Source organism: Curcuma longa, chromosome 4 (genome assembly GCF_044706935.1).
Source record: "Curcuma longa cultivar G26 ecotype Majalengka, Jawa Barat chromosome 4, ITB_CL_G26_1.1, whole genome shotgun sequence".
NCBI classification, from domain to species: domain Eukaryota; kingdom Viridiplantae; phylum Streptophyta; class Magnoliopsida; order Zingiberales; family Zingiberaceae; genus Curcuma; species Curcuma longa.
The window spans coordinates 8,465,231-8,485,745 of NC_133864.1; the positions used below are offsets into that span (position 1 = coordinate 8,465,231).

General features: G+C 37.0%; 4 protein-coding genes across 4 annotated transcripts; 3 read left to right on the forward strand and 1 right to left on the reverse strand.

The window, feature by feature from the left end:
- Positions 1-723: 723 nt before the first annotated feature.
- On the reverse strand, positions 724-4,270 carry LOC141826849 (uncharacterized). Its single transcript, XM_074714164.1, has 3 exons — positions 3,861-4,270; positions 3,002-3,150; positions 724-1,153 (listed from the first exon to the last, which is right to left on the reverse strand). The coding sequence occupies exons 1-3, from the start codon at positions 4,044-4,046 to the stop codon at positions 1,021-1,023; spliced, it is 468 nt and encodes a 155-aa protein (XP_074570265.1). The 5' UTR covers positions 4,047-4,270; the 3' UTR covers positions 724-1,020.
- Positions 4,271-6,220: 1,950 nt separating this feature from the next.
- LOC141828251 (uncharacterized) lies at positions 6,221-13,798 on the forward strand. The gene is made up of 7 exons (XM_074715649.1): positions 6,221-6,493; positions 8,388-8,477; positions 8,635-8,715; positions 8,973-9,104; positions 9,780-10,007; positions 12,729-12,821; positions 13,435-13,798. The coding sequence occupies exons 1-7, from the start codon at positions 6,275-6,277 to the stop codon at positions 13,594-13,596; spliced, it is 1,005 nt and encodes a 334-aa protein (XP_074571750.1). The 5' UTR covers positions 6,221-6,274; the 3' UTR covers positions 13,597-13,798.
- Positions 13,799-14,081: 283 nt separating this feature from the next.
- On the forward strand, positions 14,082-19,799 carry LOC141827398 (protein ELC-like). The gene is made up of 2 exons (XM_074714625.1): positions 14,082-15,365; positions 19,716-19,799. The coding sequence occupies exon 1, from the start codon at positions 14,164-14,166 to the stop codon at positions 15,361-15,363; it is 1,200 nt and encodes a 399-aa protein (XP_074570726.1). The 5' UTR covers positions 14,082-14,163; the 3' UTR covers positions 15,364-15,365; positions 19,716-19,799.
- LOC141827030 (WUSCHEL-related homeobox 8-like) lies at positions 16,825-20,128 on the forward strand. The gene is made up of 2 exons (XM_074714314.1): positions 16,825-17,008; positions 19,716-20,128. Exons 1-2 carry the CDS (start codon positions 16,825-16,827, stop codon positions 20,126-20,128), a joined length of 597 nt encoding a protein of 198 aa, XP_074570415.1.
- Positions 20,129-20,515: the final 387 nt, after the last annotated feature.

A 20,515-nucleotide genomic window follows, 5' to 3' on the forward strand; every position in this document is an offset into this window, starting at 1 on the left:
TTTGTAATTATAAATTTAGAATAAAAAAATATTTTTTAACACGGGAGAAGCCAGGATTTTTCTATTTTGTCGTTTTCTGAGGAGGAGAGCTCTTTGTCTATGACACGTTTCACTAGTAAAATTACAGAGCAGGGCTTTTTCTTAATGAAATTACAAATTATTCCCCATAATTTACATTTATATCTTTTTTCTAAGGACAGTGGACCAGTTTCATTAGAACAATTAGTCTCATAATAAACCTATTAATTAGTCTCATAATTTTACAAACATGCAGATAAATTTACAATTAAATTCTAAAAGTTTATAAATTTCCCTCTTTTATAATGAGAATCCTTAATGGTGCTACATTATATTGAAAACCTACAAAATGATTCAACTTTCAAAATTTTCAAAATAGTCCATCCAATTTTCTATGCATGAAAATTTTATTCAAAATCTATATTTGATCCCTTAATGTTATAAATTTTTAACTTTCACCTAAAATTTTTGTAAAAAAAATTATTTTCAATTTGCGCATAACTCTTTTTTAGATGTTCTTTTTCACATTTTATATTTTCATCCATTTTGACAATTTCTATTTTTAATCACAATCAGATAGTTGAAAAAACATGACACCTTTAGATTCAGTATCTGTCCTTTGAGGCTCCAATGGAGGCTTCACTATGCCAAATAGTATTTCAGATATCGACCTTTAGCAAAGTATAGCAACGCAAATAATCCAACCATAACCAGAGTTTACCAAAGCTCCATGCTTTTGGCATTTTATTCAATCATTTTCTTTCCATTTCTTCAGGGAAAAAACAACTAGACACAGATACATAAACCTGACTAAACTCAAGAGCAAGATTTATCTCCAAGGAAACACCGGTATGATCTGATCGTATTCGACTAACTCAGATAAAGAGGGCTTACAGATAACTAAATCAGAGGAGAAAAAGAAAGGCCATTGCTGCAACTTCAGCATTCTACTTTCGCAGTCGATGAAAAAGATCCGACATCTTTGATGTGCTGTGGCATCAGCTAACCATTGATTCCGAAGATTCGGACCTTGTGCATGTTTGGGAACTTGGCAATCACCAAAACCGCCACTGCAAGTGTATTCAGGAACAACATTGGGTGTTGGTAGTCAGTTGTGTGTGAGGCTATCAGATACCTGCCCAATTCGCCGAGCAAACATGAGAGTGGAAACAAAAGAAAGAGATAGAGAATAGTTATGCTCAATTTTTTAAACAATCAAGTAATTTAAGTCTTAGTTGGTTATTTAAGTTCTTTAGAGGAGTTCTACAGGATTAAGTCATTGATCAAGAACCATGAATAAAGCTTAACAACCTTAACCTTCTTCGATCATGCCCTACCTCAAGCTTCTATCTGTCCTTGGCATCACATGAACAGGATCAAAGCACACTGCTAAGAACAAATAATATCTCGGCTACATTTTTCAACCTATGCAATAGGCAGGTGGATCAGGATTTATGTCGAGCTCAGGTTAAGCTATGTTACTAAGTCAATTATTTGAAATGGGTGGATCCAAGTGTCTGCCGCTGGTGATTTCAAGTGTCCTTTACAATTATTTTTAAAATCCCCAATATCAATAGAGATATAGAATGCCCACTTGGTGTCTCAGTGCTTAACCTTAGACCTTGTTTCCAATATAACGTTTCCTATTGCGACACAATATTTACCAAAGTATCAGATTGAATCTACTAGTTATAATGGAATGCTTCTGTTATTCTTATATTATCAAACAAAAAAATTTGAAATTTGCAATTTTCAACCCAACCTTATCTCCTCCTATCTTTGGTGGGAATAAGTGCGGTCTCACAATTTTCTGCCATGTTACTTGGACTTAGTTAAAGTGTCCAACACGGGCATGGATCCAAGTGTTTGATAAGGTTCTTTCTAAAGGTTTTTAGAGTTTTTAGATGTGATTACAAGGAACATCGGGTGTCCAATTCAGTGTGTCAGTGTCTAATATCAATATTCAACATGGGCATGGAGAGGTTAGATGAAAAGTTAAATATTAGATTTTTTTTCCGGTGACTTCTATTCTCATGCATTAGTACTCAGCAAGTTGATACTATATCAAAAATACGCCAACATACTTGTCAAACTGCTGTTATACTCTATTATGAGGACATATTGATAATAGTTATCCTCGATGGCAATTACCAAACTATATCCTTCATTAATTTAATTTGCTTCAATGATAAATCTCTCCACTCTTCTGTATTAATTCACTTGAATATTCCTGAGCATTAGGTTTTTGATCCCACAATCATGTGATATACACCAACTTATGGATGAAGAAAATTAATAAGTATCGATATCTAAGCAAACAATTTCAGATACAAAAGATACTAAACAAGCATTAATTCTTAAAAGATGTGGGATATGGATCAAACTTTCTGAAATTCTCTTCAAAACAAAGTGCTAAAACAGGATTTCAAGGAATCTAGCATTGACCTGCTCTGAAATAGATGAATTGCCCAAAACAGAATTAAGTGAATCTAGTTTTCAATTTCATCCACCATTACCCTGCTTCAAAAATCCAATTAGACAGAGGCTTCCAACACCACAATTGCACTAGTTCCAAGTTTGATTTGCAAGCCTAGCCTTGAATCCCAATTCCAAAATTACCCTTTCTCTAGATCACTTACTAAATTGAAGGGCCCATATTTGATCACATAGAAAGAAGAAGGTAGAGAGGTGATTTCAACTTAAAACAAAAACAGAAAAGAAGATAAATAAATGCACCTATATAGCAAAGTTGAAAACGCTAAACAAGCATCTGAAAATCTTACTGATGTATGTTGGTTAAGTAGCGCCAAAGGGTTTCCTGGAACCAGGATGTCAAAAGTAAATACAGGTTCAAAGTTTGACTTAAAAGAATTGCAACAAGAAGCATAACAGTCTATGTGTTGCAGTTAACGCTGCATTGCACATAAATAGCAACAACTAAGATAGGTTTTTATATGGAAGGATTTAGAAGCATAATACTTACAGGACAACAGGTACCACAGTCAAAAATTTCCTGTTACGTGTTAATTGCTTGCCATTATCTATCTGCTCCCACCAGGTCAAGTTATTATATATGCCCTGATCTTCAGCGAAAGGAGTACCCTTTTTCCAGTGGAAGAAGTAATATGTAACCTGAAAAACAATCTGGTCAGAATTTCATGTAGACAAACCAAAGGACACATATTAGATTATCCACAATCAAGTAAATGTGAAAATCTATAAGTGAACAAACTAAGCAGGCGCACGCACACACACAAAATCAGTTAATTCTAAGCTACTTGGCCTGTTCCAAATCAAGATAAGAAAATGGAAGGTATTAAATTATAACATGGATAGCGTGCTTGTGAATCAGTATATGCAACTAGTTAAATACCTGATCATTTCATAAAGAAGAAAGGCATGGCTCTTGGAGTGCAATTATCGCAGGACAAATCGATGCATCAAGCAATCGGAACAACAAAAATCTTTTACTTAAATCGCTCACAAAAAGAGGATGCGAAATTGTAATTATTAATCCCAACTCCTCAACCGCACTCTATAGAATCGATCATCTCTAACCAGTTCCGTCAAATCAGAATTTTGTGCTGCGGGAAGAGTTTAAGAGAAGGAAAAAAAAGATAATTTGAGCCACTGAACTCCGAGATAATTTCTAAAATGCTCTCATCTTTGATCCATATTTTATGTTCTGTAATCAAAAAAAAAAAAAAAACAAACAAACCCCGCCCCGGCATCTCGAAACTCAACAATCAGAAACCCTACTTCTGCTAGCATTGGGAGCAAGCGAGATCATGAAACAAAAGAGCAAACCTTTGGGGCGAGGAAGGGAAACCGAGGTCACCTACCGCGAAGTGGATGAGATTGACGACTGTCCAGGCCATGCCAGCGGAGCATCCGAAGAAGGAAAGGACGAGGAGCCAGGAGAAGAAGAGGATGAATATGTAGGTGGTCCAGACGCCGGGGTACATGAACCACTCGGTGTTCTTGTTCAGATCCGGCGGAGGCACCGTCTGCACGTAGAGCCTCGCCATAGCGTCACCGCTTACGCCTTCTCCTCCGTCTCGGTGGTCGCTGTGCGTGGAGCTTCCGGGGAGGCGAGAGAGAGGATTTATACCAGAGCCGAGGAGGAGGAGGAGGAGGAGGAGGAGAAATGGAGAAAGGATCGATGGTTTAAAAGCGAGGCGTTTGGCTTTTGGCGTGAGCAGGGCGTGGAATCCGTTGCAGGCTCTCCGTCGGCGTCTGCGGAATAGATCAGACGGCAAGGGCAAGGACGAAGCCAATTCTTTCGCTGTCCGACATGTGCACATTTTATTTCACCCCCCACAAGTTTTTTTATTTTTAGTTTTCCACTGAAATGTTCAATTATTGTTACTATTAATCCAAAGAAATTTTATTTGGCTCCCACGTATATTCGTTTATTTAATTAATTATTTTTAACAACGTCCGCCGGCAGAAAATCAAAGGGCGTAAAAAAACAGCCCTTTCATTTTTTTTTAACCCAGTTATTCAACTTTGAAGTTTGAACCAACTAATTGATCGATTAAATCTTATAAAATTTTCTTATCTACGGCCAAGATAAATTCAAAAAGTACATAGGAGTGTGATTCAATATCATGAATAAGTCTAGCACCATGAATATATGAAATATCCTATTGAAAAAATTTATTGAAAGAATACTTTACAATAAAAAATAAAATTCAAAATTTACTCCAACAATCTTCACATAATCCATCTCATAATTATCTATAATAATCTTCACATAATCCATCTCACAATTATCTATAATGAAGTAATCAAAAAATTACAATTGATCACTACAAAGAATGTATTATCTCGATTTCGTTGAAATTTGATCCTTATCCATATAATAAATCTACTTCATAGTAATCAACTCAATCATATCTCAAAGGTCATAATTTAATACTCTTTTGCAAAATATGAAATTCGTCACCCTAACGCTTCCCACGGTCGGCTCCACGATCACATGTGAGGAGGTAAATCGAGAAACTGCAGTTGATCACAACGGAGGAGGATATTGTCTTAGTTTTTTGTCGAGATTTGAACTCTTGCCCTCTTCTGCAAATCTGCTCCATCGTAACTAGCTATGCCCTGAGAGCAAAATTGTTTTCGATAAATTTTTTATAGTGATCGATCCCACCGTCGAAACGGCTCTATAATCAGAAAACTCCTTAAGAGATTTTTTGGTAGCATAGGGATCACTATGTTGATAAAAGTCTATTATCGAAATAACACCTCAGTCAACAGGTATATGTTGCTAAGAGAATTTAAATATGAAATCTTAGACAACACATCTCCATATTTATCACTTGAGATAAATCATTTCGATCATAATTTAATACTCAAAGTATGTTCAAAGCTAAGTTTTGAATAAACAGAGCATATTGATCAAAGTTGCTCGAAAGCGATACAATTTTGATCAAAGTTGTTTCTTCTAAATTATGCAAAAAAAAAAAAACTAATATTTGTTGAGTTCAACGAGCTCCCTCTTATTATAATAGACAATTATAATTTTTTTATTTATCTTTTATAAATAAGGGTAGAGATCTATGATCGCTAAAATTATGAATTTCATTTTTACTATAATAATTAAAAACTCTTGATTAATAAGCTCACTCTAATATATTCAGATCAAAATACTCGAAGAGAGTATCGGCATGATAATAAAGATAGATAGGAGTGTAAACAAGCCAGTGCAATTGACATAGCATATTCAAACTTATTTATTTACTAATCAAATATATTTATTAAAAATCTTATCAAAATTAAGTCGAGATCAAATTTTTATCACTAACAATTATTTAAGCTTTTATTTAATACATGAATTTAATATTATTTTTTAATTTTAACATATTTTTTATTTAAATTATAATTAAAATTTATTTAAATTAATAAATAAGAATATTCACAATTTATTAAAACGTATTTATTTTTTATTTTAATGTATGTCTTATCGTACAAGGAATATTTTAATTTATTATTAGCCATGTACAACTAAATTATTACAGCTATTAAAATTAAACTGTAACTGCCACGGAAAAGCCTCAATGAACTGATGGCTCAATCCCTGCCGTCAAATCCATGATCCAACGGCGTGCGTCTGCTCTAATGCAAGCGGAGAGTGTGGAGCCTTCGCTAGCCGGCTGGTCTCGCCTCGAGGACAAGACTTGAGCAACGGCCGCCGGGCACCGTTTGAGGCAAAAGAGCGAGCGCCTTCCGGGAGGGAGCGGCCGGAGCGCTCATGTCTTTCCTCCTTTCCTCACACCATGTCGTCGCCTCCTCTCCTTCCTGCTCCCGTTCGCCTCTTATCTTTTCGTCTCCTTCCCCTCCCTCTCTCCCGCCACTGCCGCTCGCGTTTCCGGTGCAGAGAAGGAAATCCTGCCGTATGAGGCTCGTGCTGGCCAAGGATTCCGGCACTGTTGCTTCCAGTGGGGACTCGAAGCCCCAGAATGGCAATCTGGTATTCTTTTGCCCTTGGTTGTGTTTTTGCTACTCCTGATACGAATTGGAAGTGTCGAGGTCGTTTTGTAGTTTTCGTTCGTTTCCTTCGCAAGACCTTGACTCGAAGTTTCTTCTATCTTGGCTTCTATTGATGGTTGGGATCGTTGTTGCCTTCGCTGTAGTGTTGTCTCGTAAGAAGCGGAAGTAGGGATTTTGTCTAGGTAGATTATGTATGCGTTTTTGTCTGTTTCGGAGCCATTCATGCTGTTGCTGAATACGACAATTGAAGATATTGGTTATTAAAAAAAAACGCATTTTTGGTGTTTTGCTTCCCTGAAGATTTTTCTTAAATCTTATTGTTTTTTGGAAAGTGTTTTTCCAATGATTTTTTGTTAGAAAAATGGGATAAAAACAATCATTTATCATTTATCAAAATAGAAACTGATGAGATGAAGAAAGAAACAATTATTTCCTTTCTATCCACACAGAGCAATTTGTTCGGGAATAATTTCTTCATCATTCTTGCTGTAAGTGGGCATGATTATTAGTTCATACTCAGCTTAATCTAGAATGTATATTCAAGCCCTTGCATTCATGACTTTGTTATTTGCCGCACCTGGACATTGTGGGATTTAGGGGTTCGACTAGGACTATTGTCATTTTGTATTGCATCTCAACTTTTATCACTGAGAATTTGGTAGATCCAACTACATTTCATTTATTTGCTAGACCATAGATGATCTCTGAGAGAATTGACTCAGGGTCCAACCCCATATTGAGTTATCCAGATCTACATAATTTAGCACAGTGATGAAAGAACATTATGCTGTTTGTGTGTGAAAGAAAAGCCATTGATAGTAGGAAATCCACGGTGGAGAATAGGTGGAGCTATACCCAGTAGCAAACTCTAGTCAAACAAGGAATGTCTAAGAAGAGAAGAGGGAAGATTTTCAAGATAATGAATTTTGCCACTGTGTTGCTATTGCTAGATTATATGAAGCTGTTTTTGTTTGTTGCACCATTAATCAAAATTTATTCAACACCACTTAGAATGGTTCCCAGTTTAGCTGTAAATGATGGAGGATTATGTTAGACCTTGACAAAAAAAATAATGTGGCAATTCAGCCTACTATCTATTACTGTCCAGTGTCATGAGGGAAGAGTATCTCATGTCTCTCTGTACTAATTCCCTTAGAATGTTGGGTGTGAATCATCAAATAATTTCACATTCTTATGATAGATCTATACTAAAGCACTTCAGGTTCACCTTGATCTTTTGGAAGTTATAAGATGGTCATTCTCAGTGCATTGACTTTTCTTGTTTTTGATCTTTCAACGTTGCTTTATCGTATGTTTCTTTGCCAATTTAAATTTTATAACCTCTGATTTTTGAATTGCTTATTTGTTTGCATTTCAGTGTACCTTATGTTTTTCTTAATATGTGTGGATTTTTTCTGCTACTTGGCTTAATTTCACTAAGCAACTGTTTGCCCATCAACTACATGATTGGTTTATTTGGAAATGCAAGCTATTCCATGGGCAGGAACATGGCTGCCTAGGTTCTCTATCCACTGCATTTTCTTTTGAGCAACCAAATTTTTGGTGTTAAAATTCACATCTGCTGTCTTGTGTTATCAAGTTGTATTGATTTCATGTCCGGCAACAATTAGCAAACCTTATAGCTAGAGTTATTTTTATCTTTGAAGGTGTAGCTTGCATGATTCCTCTAATTTCTTATGTTTATCCAATACTTTTGCTTCTTAAAACAATGTATATGTTGACACCATGCTGTTAGCTATGTGGTTTGTGATTTGATAGTGGATGATTTGGGTATTGGAAAGTGAATAACGGCTGTAATACATGCATGCTTAATTTGAATTTGATTAATTCTGTTTGTTTTTGAATATTCTTAGCCAAAAAGTCGGAGGGACATTCTTTTGGAATATGTAAGAAATGTAAAGCCTGAGTTTATGGAATTGTTCATGAAAAGGGCACCACAACAGGTAATGGATTATCCATTATTTTTCAATTATTCTTTTCTTTTGTTTATATACCTTATGAAGCTATCAGACTCATTTGTTAACTATTCACTATTTGGTTAGCGCGTGTGTCTTTGGAGCCTTATTTTATACTCATTACTAGTTCTTTTTACTCTTGAAGGTTGTTGATGCCATGCGTCAAACTGTGACAAACATTATAGGAACACTTCCGCCTCAATTTTTTGCAGTAACTTTTACTACGGTACCATATTGCAACTTTTCAAAATTTTCTTTTCAGCTCCTCTTTGAAAAAGGTATACATAACAAGGTGTTTGTGGCATCTCCATAACTTGTAATTTTGTGCTGTTGTTACTTGATTCTTTGATTAAAATTTCTTTTCTCTTTCTTATTTAAATATTAAAACATGGCTAATGTAGTGTAACCATAATCGGGATAGTTTTGTGAAGTGATCAAAGTGATTATTTGCTGAGTTTTGTTTGCACTTTGTTTTGGTTACAGGTAGCAGAAAACCTGGCACAACTTATGTATAGTGTTATGATGACTGGTTACATGTTTAGGAATGCACAATACCGTCTGGAATTGCAGCAAAGCTTAGAACAGATTGCTCTTCCTGATCCAGAAGAGAAAAATGCAAGTCTTCTTTAGCATTGATAGCTTGTTATTTCTTACAATATCTCCTTTGTCTGAGGGGTGCATTTTACTTTTTAGACTCAGTTTACAGACTATGTTTTGAGTTACTGAATGATATGATGCTTTGTTCCTACTTTTTCACCAGTCTAAATCAACTATTTTACAGGTCTAGAAACTCTGAAAATTTTGAAAGGCTTATCCTTCTCTAGGAATATAATTAGAATTAGATAAGAAGAATATTGAAGGATTTTTTGTCGATTGGAAACAACCAAACTCAGGATAAAGGAATACAATATTGGGGATGGTGCTGTGATTAGTAAAATTTCTGGTTTTCATCATTCTGCTAACCAGTTTTGACTATCAAATTTTTTGTCAATTCAATTAACTAGAAACATAGTCATCAATCGTCTCTTGATGACATTACACTTGTCTTTTTCTCACACAGAGCTGCAATGAGCTGAGCTGAATCTACCTTTATCTTTCTCAGGCTTAAACTTGAGCTTGATACGTTACATGTTTAAGCTTGAGTTAGGCTCTACCCAAGCATGTTTATGAAGTGTTTAACATTTCTGTTGGTTTATTATTAGACTAACTCTTTGTTTCATCTGTTTCCCTGTCTCACAACTTTCCTCAGAAAAACTTTTGACTGATGTGTTGTATAATTTGCCTCTTAAGATGGAGCAGAACGATTCAGATCATGCACCTGGCACCCAGAAAAAGGTGACTGGAGAAGTTATTAGATGGAACAATGTAACTGGTCCTGAAAAAATAGATGCAGTACAATACATAGAATATCTTGAAGCAGAAATTGAAGAATTGAACCGGCAAGTTGCAAGGAAGTCTTTAAATGGACACAATGAACTTATGGAATACTTAAGAAATCTAGAACCTCAAAATATAAAGGTGATGACTACTTTTCAAATGTTCTGTTTATCTGGCTTGAGATTTTGCATTGTTGCATATTTCAAAATATGTACTATAAGATGCTTTTGGTTCTGCACTTATTGCAAAATTTATCTTGATTGTAGTGAAAGTTTTTTACTTTTGCATCCGTTTATCTACCTTTTAATGGTCTACAGTGCTTTTATCCAATGGACGATACTGCAAAATTCTTGCTTCCTATTTACCTTCAACATGTACCATGTCTTTTCTTGGACATTTATTGACAAATATTCCTCTTAGATGTGTGGTGCATTGTTGCTCAAAATCAGGCATGACTGTTTCATGTTCAAGACATTCTTGATGGATGCCATTGAGACATTGTCGCTTATAATTTGAGGTCTTCTACTATCCTAATAAATTCTGCAACTTGAGGTCTTCTATTTATCATAATGAATGTTGCATTGCATCTCTTCTGATTTTTGTTCTCCTTGTTCTTCTATTCTATATATCTAAATAGAGATCCTACCAGTTTGGATTTGTGCGTCCTTTCCTTCTTGTTAAACACTGGTCAAGTAACACTTTGGATGTGTGCACACTGGTTCTCTTGTTAAACACAATCCAACATGAGTTTTAGTACAACTGACACCGATTTGTTTCTCAGCTATAAAGTAATTATATTTCATTTTTGCAATTACAGTGATCCCACAAGACTTTCAACAATTTTCTAAAATTCATCTTGCAGAAGTTTTGTATTACTGCCAGGAACCACCTTGTTGAACCACTTTGCGGTAGTTACCATCTTGATCAATTAACATGATAGTCAACATTATTCAGTAGCATTCTTCTTTATGAAATACATTAAAATGTAATATTTGAATCTCATCAAATTGTTTAAAAAGGTTTAACAATTAGTTTTGTCATGATTCCTTCTGGAATATATATAAATCAACCATCTATAATTGTCACAAACCTCTTAGATTAGATGGTTAATGCATTTAGGTTCCTTGCAAGAGGTGGAAATTTCCTTGGACTGACATGAACATGTGCTTCAATCTTTAAGTACTTTACTTTCGTGGCTAAATGTCCAAGCTATATTGTTTTGGCTCAGCTTCATGGCATTGGTAGATTAGGTGGTGCTTGCCTAAAAAAATGAAAAGAACGTCACACAACTGAAGCTGCCTGTGGGGTTTATACAAAAGTAATTCTATACTATAATATCAATTAGATTAGATGGATATCAAGGGGGTGAAGTGGTGAGGAATAATCGTGAGCACACTAATGTGGAAGTTTTGTTTCGCAAATTTGAAATCTGAATGATAACTGATATATTACTGTTTTTGTTATGTACTGGAAGTATGGCGAGAAGGGATAGAACTTAGAAGTAGATACTTGAAGATTTAATAAAATGAAGAAAACTCAGATGGCTTTGGTATAACTCAAGTTATGATACTACTGATACAAAGGAATTCATATAGCCTTACTCCAAATAATTATTTGTTGTTTTTTGTTTGAGACATTACATGAATTAAAATGAACTAATTGCTAACAATGATAGTTGACATTATTAACAGCAATGATTATTGAGATTATTGACACCAGAAGCCCATGTCCCACAGAACATTGCCTACATTGAGTGATTCTAATGGCTGTATGAACTCATGGATGGGTTTGGATAGCTATTGTGAATCCAAAAATAGGTGACTGCTATTTTTTACTGGAGTGTGCTTGATTTACAATTAACATTTCCATGTCAGAAGTTAGCAAATTTCTTGTACAGAGACCGTGATTAGGCTCCATTTGCTTCATGTAGGATACTTATGGGGTAAATGTAGTGGAAAACATTATTGAAGAAAAGTAGCTTAAATGCTGCTGATTGGTTGTCTATGTGAAAATTTGCTGAAAATCATTTTCTAATGTTTGACCATGGAAGAAAAGATAGGATGATGGATGACAAGTATAACCCCATATGTCAGCTAAGGCCATCCTATTATAACTTTCTAATTTATAGAGTCCTAATACTTTAAAATAAGAATGTATATAATTTATGAAGTTTACAGTCTCATATTTCTGAAATTTCTTTAATATTTTAGTGTTTTCTCATTTTTTAGTTTAAATTTATATTATCCTTTCATTTTGATGAAGGGAATCAACATGGCATTTTTATTTAATGTTTTATACTTCATCATAAATTATTTGTAGGATAGACTAGTGAGGTGCATCAATTTCTTCATCAAAGCAGCTAAAGTACTATCCACACATTTTGGTTTGCAGAAAAAATGAAAATAAACTAAATAAATGAAAATGCATTTTTATCATCCACTTCATGCTGATTTAACTGAAAATATAATTGCAGCTTGGCTGGAGGCATTTCTGCAGGTCTGAAGAAACTATGTTCAACTAGCTCTACCTTGAAGATTAATCAGTTTACATTGATTAGGAGAATTTTATATTAGAGCTATTTAATTATTACGGCAGAAAAATCATGAACTCATAAATTTTTAGGGAGAGAGCATAGAGACCACCTATAGCTCCCATTGGTCTGTTATTGTGCCAGTTTACATGATTGTCTTTCAAATAAATCCATGAGTTAATTTGTATGATGATATTGATCCATAGATTATTTAATCATTACTAGTTGACATTTTGTTTTCATCGGGTATAATAGAAACTGAGGTTTTCTCTAGTCTAATCCTTGACATGTTTGCAAGATGCCTAATTGTATGATATTTTTTTTTTCTGCAGGAACTGACAAGCAGTGCAGGAGAAGATGTTGTATTTGCTATGAATACCTTTATAAAGCGCCTTCTGGCTGTTTCTGATCCTGCACAAATGAAGGTTTGCGTTTCTGATTTCTTGATATTTTTTGCTTATGCTATTTTTACTACCATCATGTAATCAACTTCATTCTTGAAATTCTCTAAACGGCATTATATCTTTGATTGATCAAACTGCTTCTAGCATACGTGAAGATCTAATGTGGGGTTGAGAAATTAACAACAATTGTTTATATTTTGAAAATCTTCTTCCTTGCAACCTTATAAAATTTATAGCTGATGCATGGTATTAAATTCTGCCTTTTATTTTTCTTTCTTATATATTCTCTTTCAGAGATATCCTTCCTTTTGAAATAAGGCTCTTCTTGTTGGAGGCAATGTATTCTATCACTTCACTCTAGTAGTTTCATAAGTGCCTTTGCATTTACAATTTTTTTCTCACATATTTCCCGTGGTTCATATCACTTGTTTAAGAAGTTGAGAATGTGCATATCTGTCTATATCCGGGACGGCGAAATTGAATTTGTTAGTCCCAGAGTTATTATGAAACATAAGTTTACAGTGCACCAATCACATCAGCAAGTTCAAAGCTTATTTCTTCAAACTGTGTGTATTGTCTGTGCAATTTTTTTCATTGCCATAACGAAAGCAAATGCTATGCTTGCCTTTTCCAGACTTCAGTGACCGAAACAAGTGCTCCCCAACTTGCCAATCTGCTTTACTGGCTGATGGTAGTAGGCTACAGCATTCGCAACATTGAAGTTCGCTTCGACATGGAAAGAGTGCTCGGTGCTTCTCCTAAGCTTGCCGAGTTACCACCGGGGGAGGACTTATGAAGTTGCTGCAAATTTATGACCGTCAACATTGTGCACTTCCATGGCAGATCTTCCAAACCGAGGTAATATTGAATTGACCCTATCGATGGAGTTTATCAAACATCCCAATGAGTGTTGGGGGAAAATACTTTTTAGATACAAATTACAAATGAGATTGGAGTTACAAGAAATAATTGTTACACTATAGAATATAAATTAAAATATTCTTAATATTAACTTTAAGTAAATTTCTTAAAAATAATTCAGTTTAATTTTGTCAATCGAATATTAGTTAGTTTAAAATGGGAATGTTGATAAGTTTGTTAAATAATTATGTATTAACGAAGTTTAATTTGTTTCGTCCAATTTAACTAAAAAAAATCCGCGAATTGGATTCGGGTTTACCCCTACCGCTCCAATTCGATCCGATAACAGGAAGAGACGTCGCTAGAAAGCGAAGGTACGTGAGACTGGTCGCTCGCCGATCGAGCAAGCTCCCCGATCTCGATCAAACTCTTCCTCTCCAAGGACAAGACGACCGATCAAGGAAGGCGTTCGCGCCTCTTCAAATCCATCGGCGCGGCGGCGATGGCTCCTCCTCCGCCGGTTTCGGAGTCTGTCGCCCAGCAAGTGCAGCAGTTCCTCACAAATTCTCTGTCGCAACGTGGGCCGTCGGCGTTGCCCTACGCGGAGGACGTGAAGGGGCACATCCGCCAGCACCTGGTGGCCCTGATGGAGGCCTTCCCTTCCCTCCGCCCGCGCTCCGCCTCGTTCACCCACAACGACGGCCGCTCCGCCCACCTCCTCCAGGCCGAGGGCACGATGCCCATCTCCTTCCGCGGTGCCGTGTACCACCTTCCCATCGCCATCTGGCTCCTCGAGTCCTACCCGCGCCGGCCCCCTGCCGTCTACCTCACCCCCACGCGCGACATGGTCGTCAAGCCCGGGCACTCTCTCGTCGACCCTTCCGGCCTTGTCCGCGAGGACACCGTCCCCTACCTCCGCTCTTGGGTCTTCCCTGCCTCCAACCTCGTCGATCTGGTCCGATCCCTCTCCTACCCCTTCGGCATCGATCCCCCTTTGTACGCTCGTCCCAGTCATACGCCCTCTCCTCCTGCCCCTTCGCCCTCTCCTTCCTTCTCATCCCCACATAGCAGCGGTGGTGGGCCTGCGCGATTCCCTCCGCTCCCTTCATCGCAGGCCCACTCGTCAGCTCGCCCCACCGATGACCCCTCTGAGGTCTACCGCCGTAATGCTATCACCAAGATCCTGGGGTCCGTCCATGCTGACATGGCCGCCCTGCACCACTCTCGAGAGGCCGAGATGGAGGGCCTCTTCTCCACACAGGCTGAGCTGCGGCGACGGCAGAAGGAGCTCGCCCATGGGCTCCGCGAAATGATCGAGGAGAAGGAGGGCTTGGAGCAACAGCTGCAGTTCGTTCTCATGAACTCGGACTTGCTCGAGGGGTGGGTCAGAGAGAATGAGGAGCTATGTCGGAGTTGCCATGACGGGGTGGATGTGGATGATGCCTTTGAGCCTGTTGATGGCCTGTCGAGGCAAATCACGGAGTGCACTGCGGCTGACATGGCAATCGAGGATACAATCTATGCTCTGGACAAGGCTGTTCAGGAAGGGACGATAGCTTTCGATTCATATCTGAGGACTGTGAGGACATTGTCAAGAGAGCAATTTTTTCACCGAGCAACAGCAGCTAAGGTTCGTGCTACCCTGGTTCATGCCCAGGTTACAAGTATGGCTGCAAGGGTGCAACAATATGTTTCCCTCTGAAGGTCAGTGATTGCATTTAGCTTGCACTCATCCTCCTTGTTGGGGTTTACTGATATCATCCATTCATATTCATGGGCAAATCATCGACCCCAAAGATGTTGATGGAGTGAATACTATAATATATGGTTGGGGATATAAGCCTGACGGGCCATAATCATTAGAACAAAATATTTTCTTGATTTCCACCTTGATAATGCATGATATATGTTAGCTAGAAGATTTAAGTTCAATGTCTAGTCCTTTCATGTGTGGATAAGACTTGATAGCTTAACCTGTGTACTACTCATCTTTCGTAGCAGAATTAATGTAATTTTTTCATTCATATTCTGTGTTAAAGGTTGTTATGGATCTTGTGACCTTTGGTTTGTCATCTCTTATTGATGTCTCTGTTCTTAGTAACCTAACTGCACGACAGCTTCTACCTCAATTGTATTTTGTGCTTTAGAGTTTGGATGTAAGAATAATACATTACTACACGGCCTTTTTTGTTGAAATTTAACAACAGTATGTGTGCACATACAAGTCGAGAAAGTCACTAGTTTTTGCAAAAAGTTGTCCCTCGTTCACTAGTGATATCAAGAATGTTGATTAAGTATTATTTTTCAGTGCCTATCAAACATTATGGAAATGGACTTGTTGATTATTGTTTGCAGAAACTAACACTGAACTCTCAGATTTATTTTCACTAAATTTTGTCCCTTAGACCCAGATTTGCCTTGCCTTCTGATCGATCGCTGGGATCAGTTGGAAATCACTTGGAACTTTCTCACCTTTAGTTGGATAAAGTAATTGTGTTATTCAATGACCAAGTTTACCGAATATGAAAATCCCAACTACTCGAGTCCATCAAATGCCCGGTTTTTTATTTTTTAAAAAGTAACGATTCAGGGCATTGTGTACTCGGCTTGTTTTGCTCGGGTCTTTTAAACATTTTATTTGGAGAGAGCTCTACTGTTCTACCTTTCATGCTCCTTTGTTCTTTCTCTTCTGGAGTGAGTCGTGCACCACGCTGGCTTCATCTTGTTCGAGAAGGGGAGCGACGAGGACGAGTTGGACTCAGTGGTGAGCCGACTCGGCGTGGCAGGATTAACGTATCAACTCGACTGGGCTTGGGTCGGCTGGTACTGGCCCAATCGGTCCATTGGTTAAAATTAGACTTCATATTTTACCAACCAGTCGTTTCCTCTCCCTTGTTTACGCTGCTGCCTGCCAGGGTGCTAATGTGTTGGGCCCCACTGGATCTTCAATCACATTGTCGGTTTATTTTTAGGGTGAAGTTGACCAAGTTTGCAAAAGGCACGTGGTACACGAAGTGTCGCCGTCGACGACAATAGATACGAGTCTGCGCTCGCTTTCGTATTTTCGTGATTTTGTTCGTGTTTTCGTGCTCTCCGGTCTCGCTGCTACGGATGCGATCGGACGGCGAAAGGTTAGGTTTCTGATTCGCGAGAGAGCCAAAGAATGGAGCGAGAAAAGGCCGCCTCCGGAACCTTCGAAGGAGATAAGGAAGCTTTTGGGTGCGTGAGGGTGATGACCGACGAGCAGGTGGAGGTTCTCCGCCGTCAGATCGCTGCATACGCCACCATCTGCGAGCAGCTCGCAGAGATGCATAGGGCATTCTCCGCTGGCCAGAATGCCCTCGCAGGTGCGTCTTTGCCTAATAATATTTACATTGGTAGGAAATGATGGGTTTTGTAGTTGGAAGTGAAGGAGAAGCATCTTAGCTGAACCCTTGTCTTGGTTTTACGATTTGTTGATTGCTTTCCTTTCAGTTTCTTGGGTGGAGATTTGAATGCTTTGGGTAATAGGAGTTTGATTTATTTAATTTAGTCTAGTTTCATTTTTCTCAAGATTTTCATTCTTAACTTACTCTGGGGCCTAAACGGATTACTGTTTCCTTATCTGCTCTGGTCTATCGATAATCGTTAGGTTATCTTTTCTGGTCTCTCCACAATCCTTTAGACAACTAATGCTTGTGCGAGAGAGGCATTAACTTTTCTAGTAGGCAAAACAAAGCTCTCCAACTTGCAAGCATGATAACGTACATGTATTTTTTCTGTATTTACAGTGTTGTTGAAAAACATGTAATTGCATGGATGGCCTAACTACCTTCTGAACAAGATTCTATGACATGATACAGTTCTCCTATCAACTGTGAACAACTTAATATAAACTGCATTAAAAAATTGGTTTCATTTGCTGCTAATGCATATGAAGGATTTGATGAGAAATTTTAGGGAGATGCTGCTTGAATAAATTCTTGGGATGTAATAGCTCGTAGAAAACTAGGCTTGGAATATTCAAATAAAGCTTCTCAATTTCAATTTAAGGTTTTGCAATAAGACAAGGAGCTAGTCTAGCACCCACATTTCTTCACTTTTTTTAGCTTTGAGAATCTGCTAATTTCAACATAGACATGATTGTATTATCATCATTTTGATTTCCATGCAAAGTAGGCTTCATTTGTTATGCATCTATCTGTGGCAATAACTCCTTGTTAGTCATATGCAAAGATGCCTTGTTACTTTTTCTAACAACCAGGATGTTAAAAGGCTACTTTGGAACTCTAAGCTGATGCTATTAGTTCAGTTTCAAAGTTCCATTGTATGCAAGAGCAGTGCATTTACTCTGTCTCGTATTGTTAACCTATTTTAGTATGTGCATCATGATAGAACCAATGCAATAAATCAAACAAAAAAATTCAATTCTAAAGAAATAAACATCATACAATAAAATAAATAAGAGCAAGATTAGATAAGAAATAAAAAGAAGAACTAAAATAAATACAATATGGAGGCAAAATGTCTCTATCCTAAGTTAAGGTTCTGGCCTTTCACACAGGATGGTCCGGATTTCTACCCATGATACAATCAGCTTGGAGTCTGCACATGCAGTGAATAGTGAGAAAACTGATTTTTTTTTGGATAAAAAGGGTGGTTACCTCTTGTTTAAATAGAGGCTCCACCAAGAACAAATTGAAAACAAGATTCGACTTGCAGGTCTAATCATTGTTTTGTAGAACTTATCTTTAAATTCTAGAGGCACTTTATGATCACATAAAACACTTGACGTTCTCCTCCATTTTAACCATCCTGCTTGTGTTATATGTAAGACATGTTTCTCAATCCCTCCATCGTTATGCAAAAATGATCTTAAATAATTAAATATCTCAATTCTAGACAACTCGTTATCTCCTATCTTAACAATTGTCTCATTACATCTAATATTATTAAACTTAAATTTCATATATTTTATGTTTACTCTACTAAGTCTAAAATCTTTCACTTCTAGTGTTTTTCGTCAAGATTCTAGTTTAACATTTATTCCTTCTCGTGTCAATATCATCTGCAAACAACATGCACCATAGTACTTGTCTTGAATATGTCCAGTAAGTTCGTCCATGATTAGTGTAAAAAGATAGGGGTTTAGAGCTGATCCTTTACAAATAAATTCTAAGTCTGAATCTCATGGTACTGTAGATAAATAAATTCCATATAAATCAAACTAGATTCTTTACAACTATAGCATGTAGTTGTGGGGCAAAGGAAACTCTATAGAATCTTTGCAATTTCCTGAATGGTATATTAGATGATCATCATGAATACACATAAAACATTTTAAGAGTCTGCATAATTAATTCATAGACACATATATATAGATATATTAATATCATGCTAAAACTATATGTAACATTCATTAATATGATCATATTGTATCTTGTGTAAGCATGTCATACAATTGATAGTAAAATTTCTAACAAAATCATATGAACTTTTCCCAGATTGAGATTAGTGGGGATAATCATTTTCATTTTCATCCTGAAATTAAATTTTACCATAATCTTTTTACCATAAAAGTTGGTATACAAATCTGAATAAAACATATGGACTTAAATTTCTTATCTAGTTGTTGAGCCTATTGCCTTGCCAAAAAACTTATCTAGTTGTTGAGGTTGAGTCCCTTTGGGTCATTCCTGTGAGGCGAGTAATGAGATGATGCTGTTTAAGGTAATAGACATAGGGTTTGACCTATAAAGACAAAACTGACGTGAGTAAAGTTATACTTAAATGCCACAGGCTCTTATGGTATGAAAAAAAGTCTCATAAATGTGATCAACGTCATATCACATTGTTCTTTGATCCTATTTTTTTTCTGTTATTTTGGTCGTACGTGATTGTGGCTCAGAACTTGGAACAAAAACAAAATCTAGACAGGTGATTTCAATATTCCTATGTCAATTCAAACAAATACGGCATGCAATCTTATTGTCTTTTGTTGGAGTGGATAATACTATAAGGTATAACTCTGAGAAGCTCCTTGTGCAATTCCATTTACTTTATTATCCATTGCAGGATCAGGATACAGAATTAGTCCAAGGCAGCGTTGGTCTCCCACAACCAACCAGCTACAGATACTTGAAAATATTTTCAGTCGAGGGAATGAGACTCCAAGCAAGCAGAAGATAAAAGCGATTTCTCTTGAACTATCAAAGCATGGTCGGGTATCTGAAACAAATGTCTGTAACTGGTTCCATAACAGAAGGGCCCGATCAAAGCGCAACCAGCTAGCAATAAGCAATACTGAGTCCGAAACTTGGGCAGATTGTGAATCCTCTATAGAAGGGAAACCCAAGGCAGAAACAAGTCCTAGTGAAGAACTTGTCATAATGGATGACTACATTTGCAAAGCTGATGTAACAAGTGAATTGCCTTTATCAGGTTCACAGTGGAAAGCTCAATGCATGTATCAGTCAAATGAGAGCTAAATGAGAGCTGGTAAGTTGATTCTTGTGTTGGATTTTAAAGGAGTTTTCAGTTTTTTGGATTTCATATTTTACAGAAATAAAGAAAATAAACGATTTACAATGAACTATTTAGAAGTCCCTTTTACATGTGGTACATAGATGTAGGCTTGCATGGGTGTGGCTTGGCTTGGGCACACATGCATGTTGAGTTGAGTTGGCCAAGGCGTGTGGCAAGGAGCACACGACTATGCATGGGCAATCATTGTTGAGCCGATCTTTGCGGTTGACAATTTTTTTTTATTTCTTTTAATCTTCTTTAAAATTGTTGTAAAATTTTTTTATTGAACTGTTCTTTTTTGAATATGTTTTATGTTTTTGCCAATTCTTTTTCATATTTTGAACCTTTGT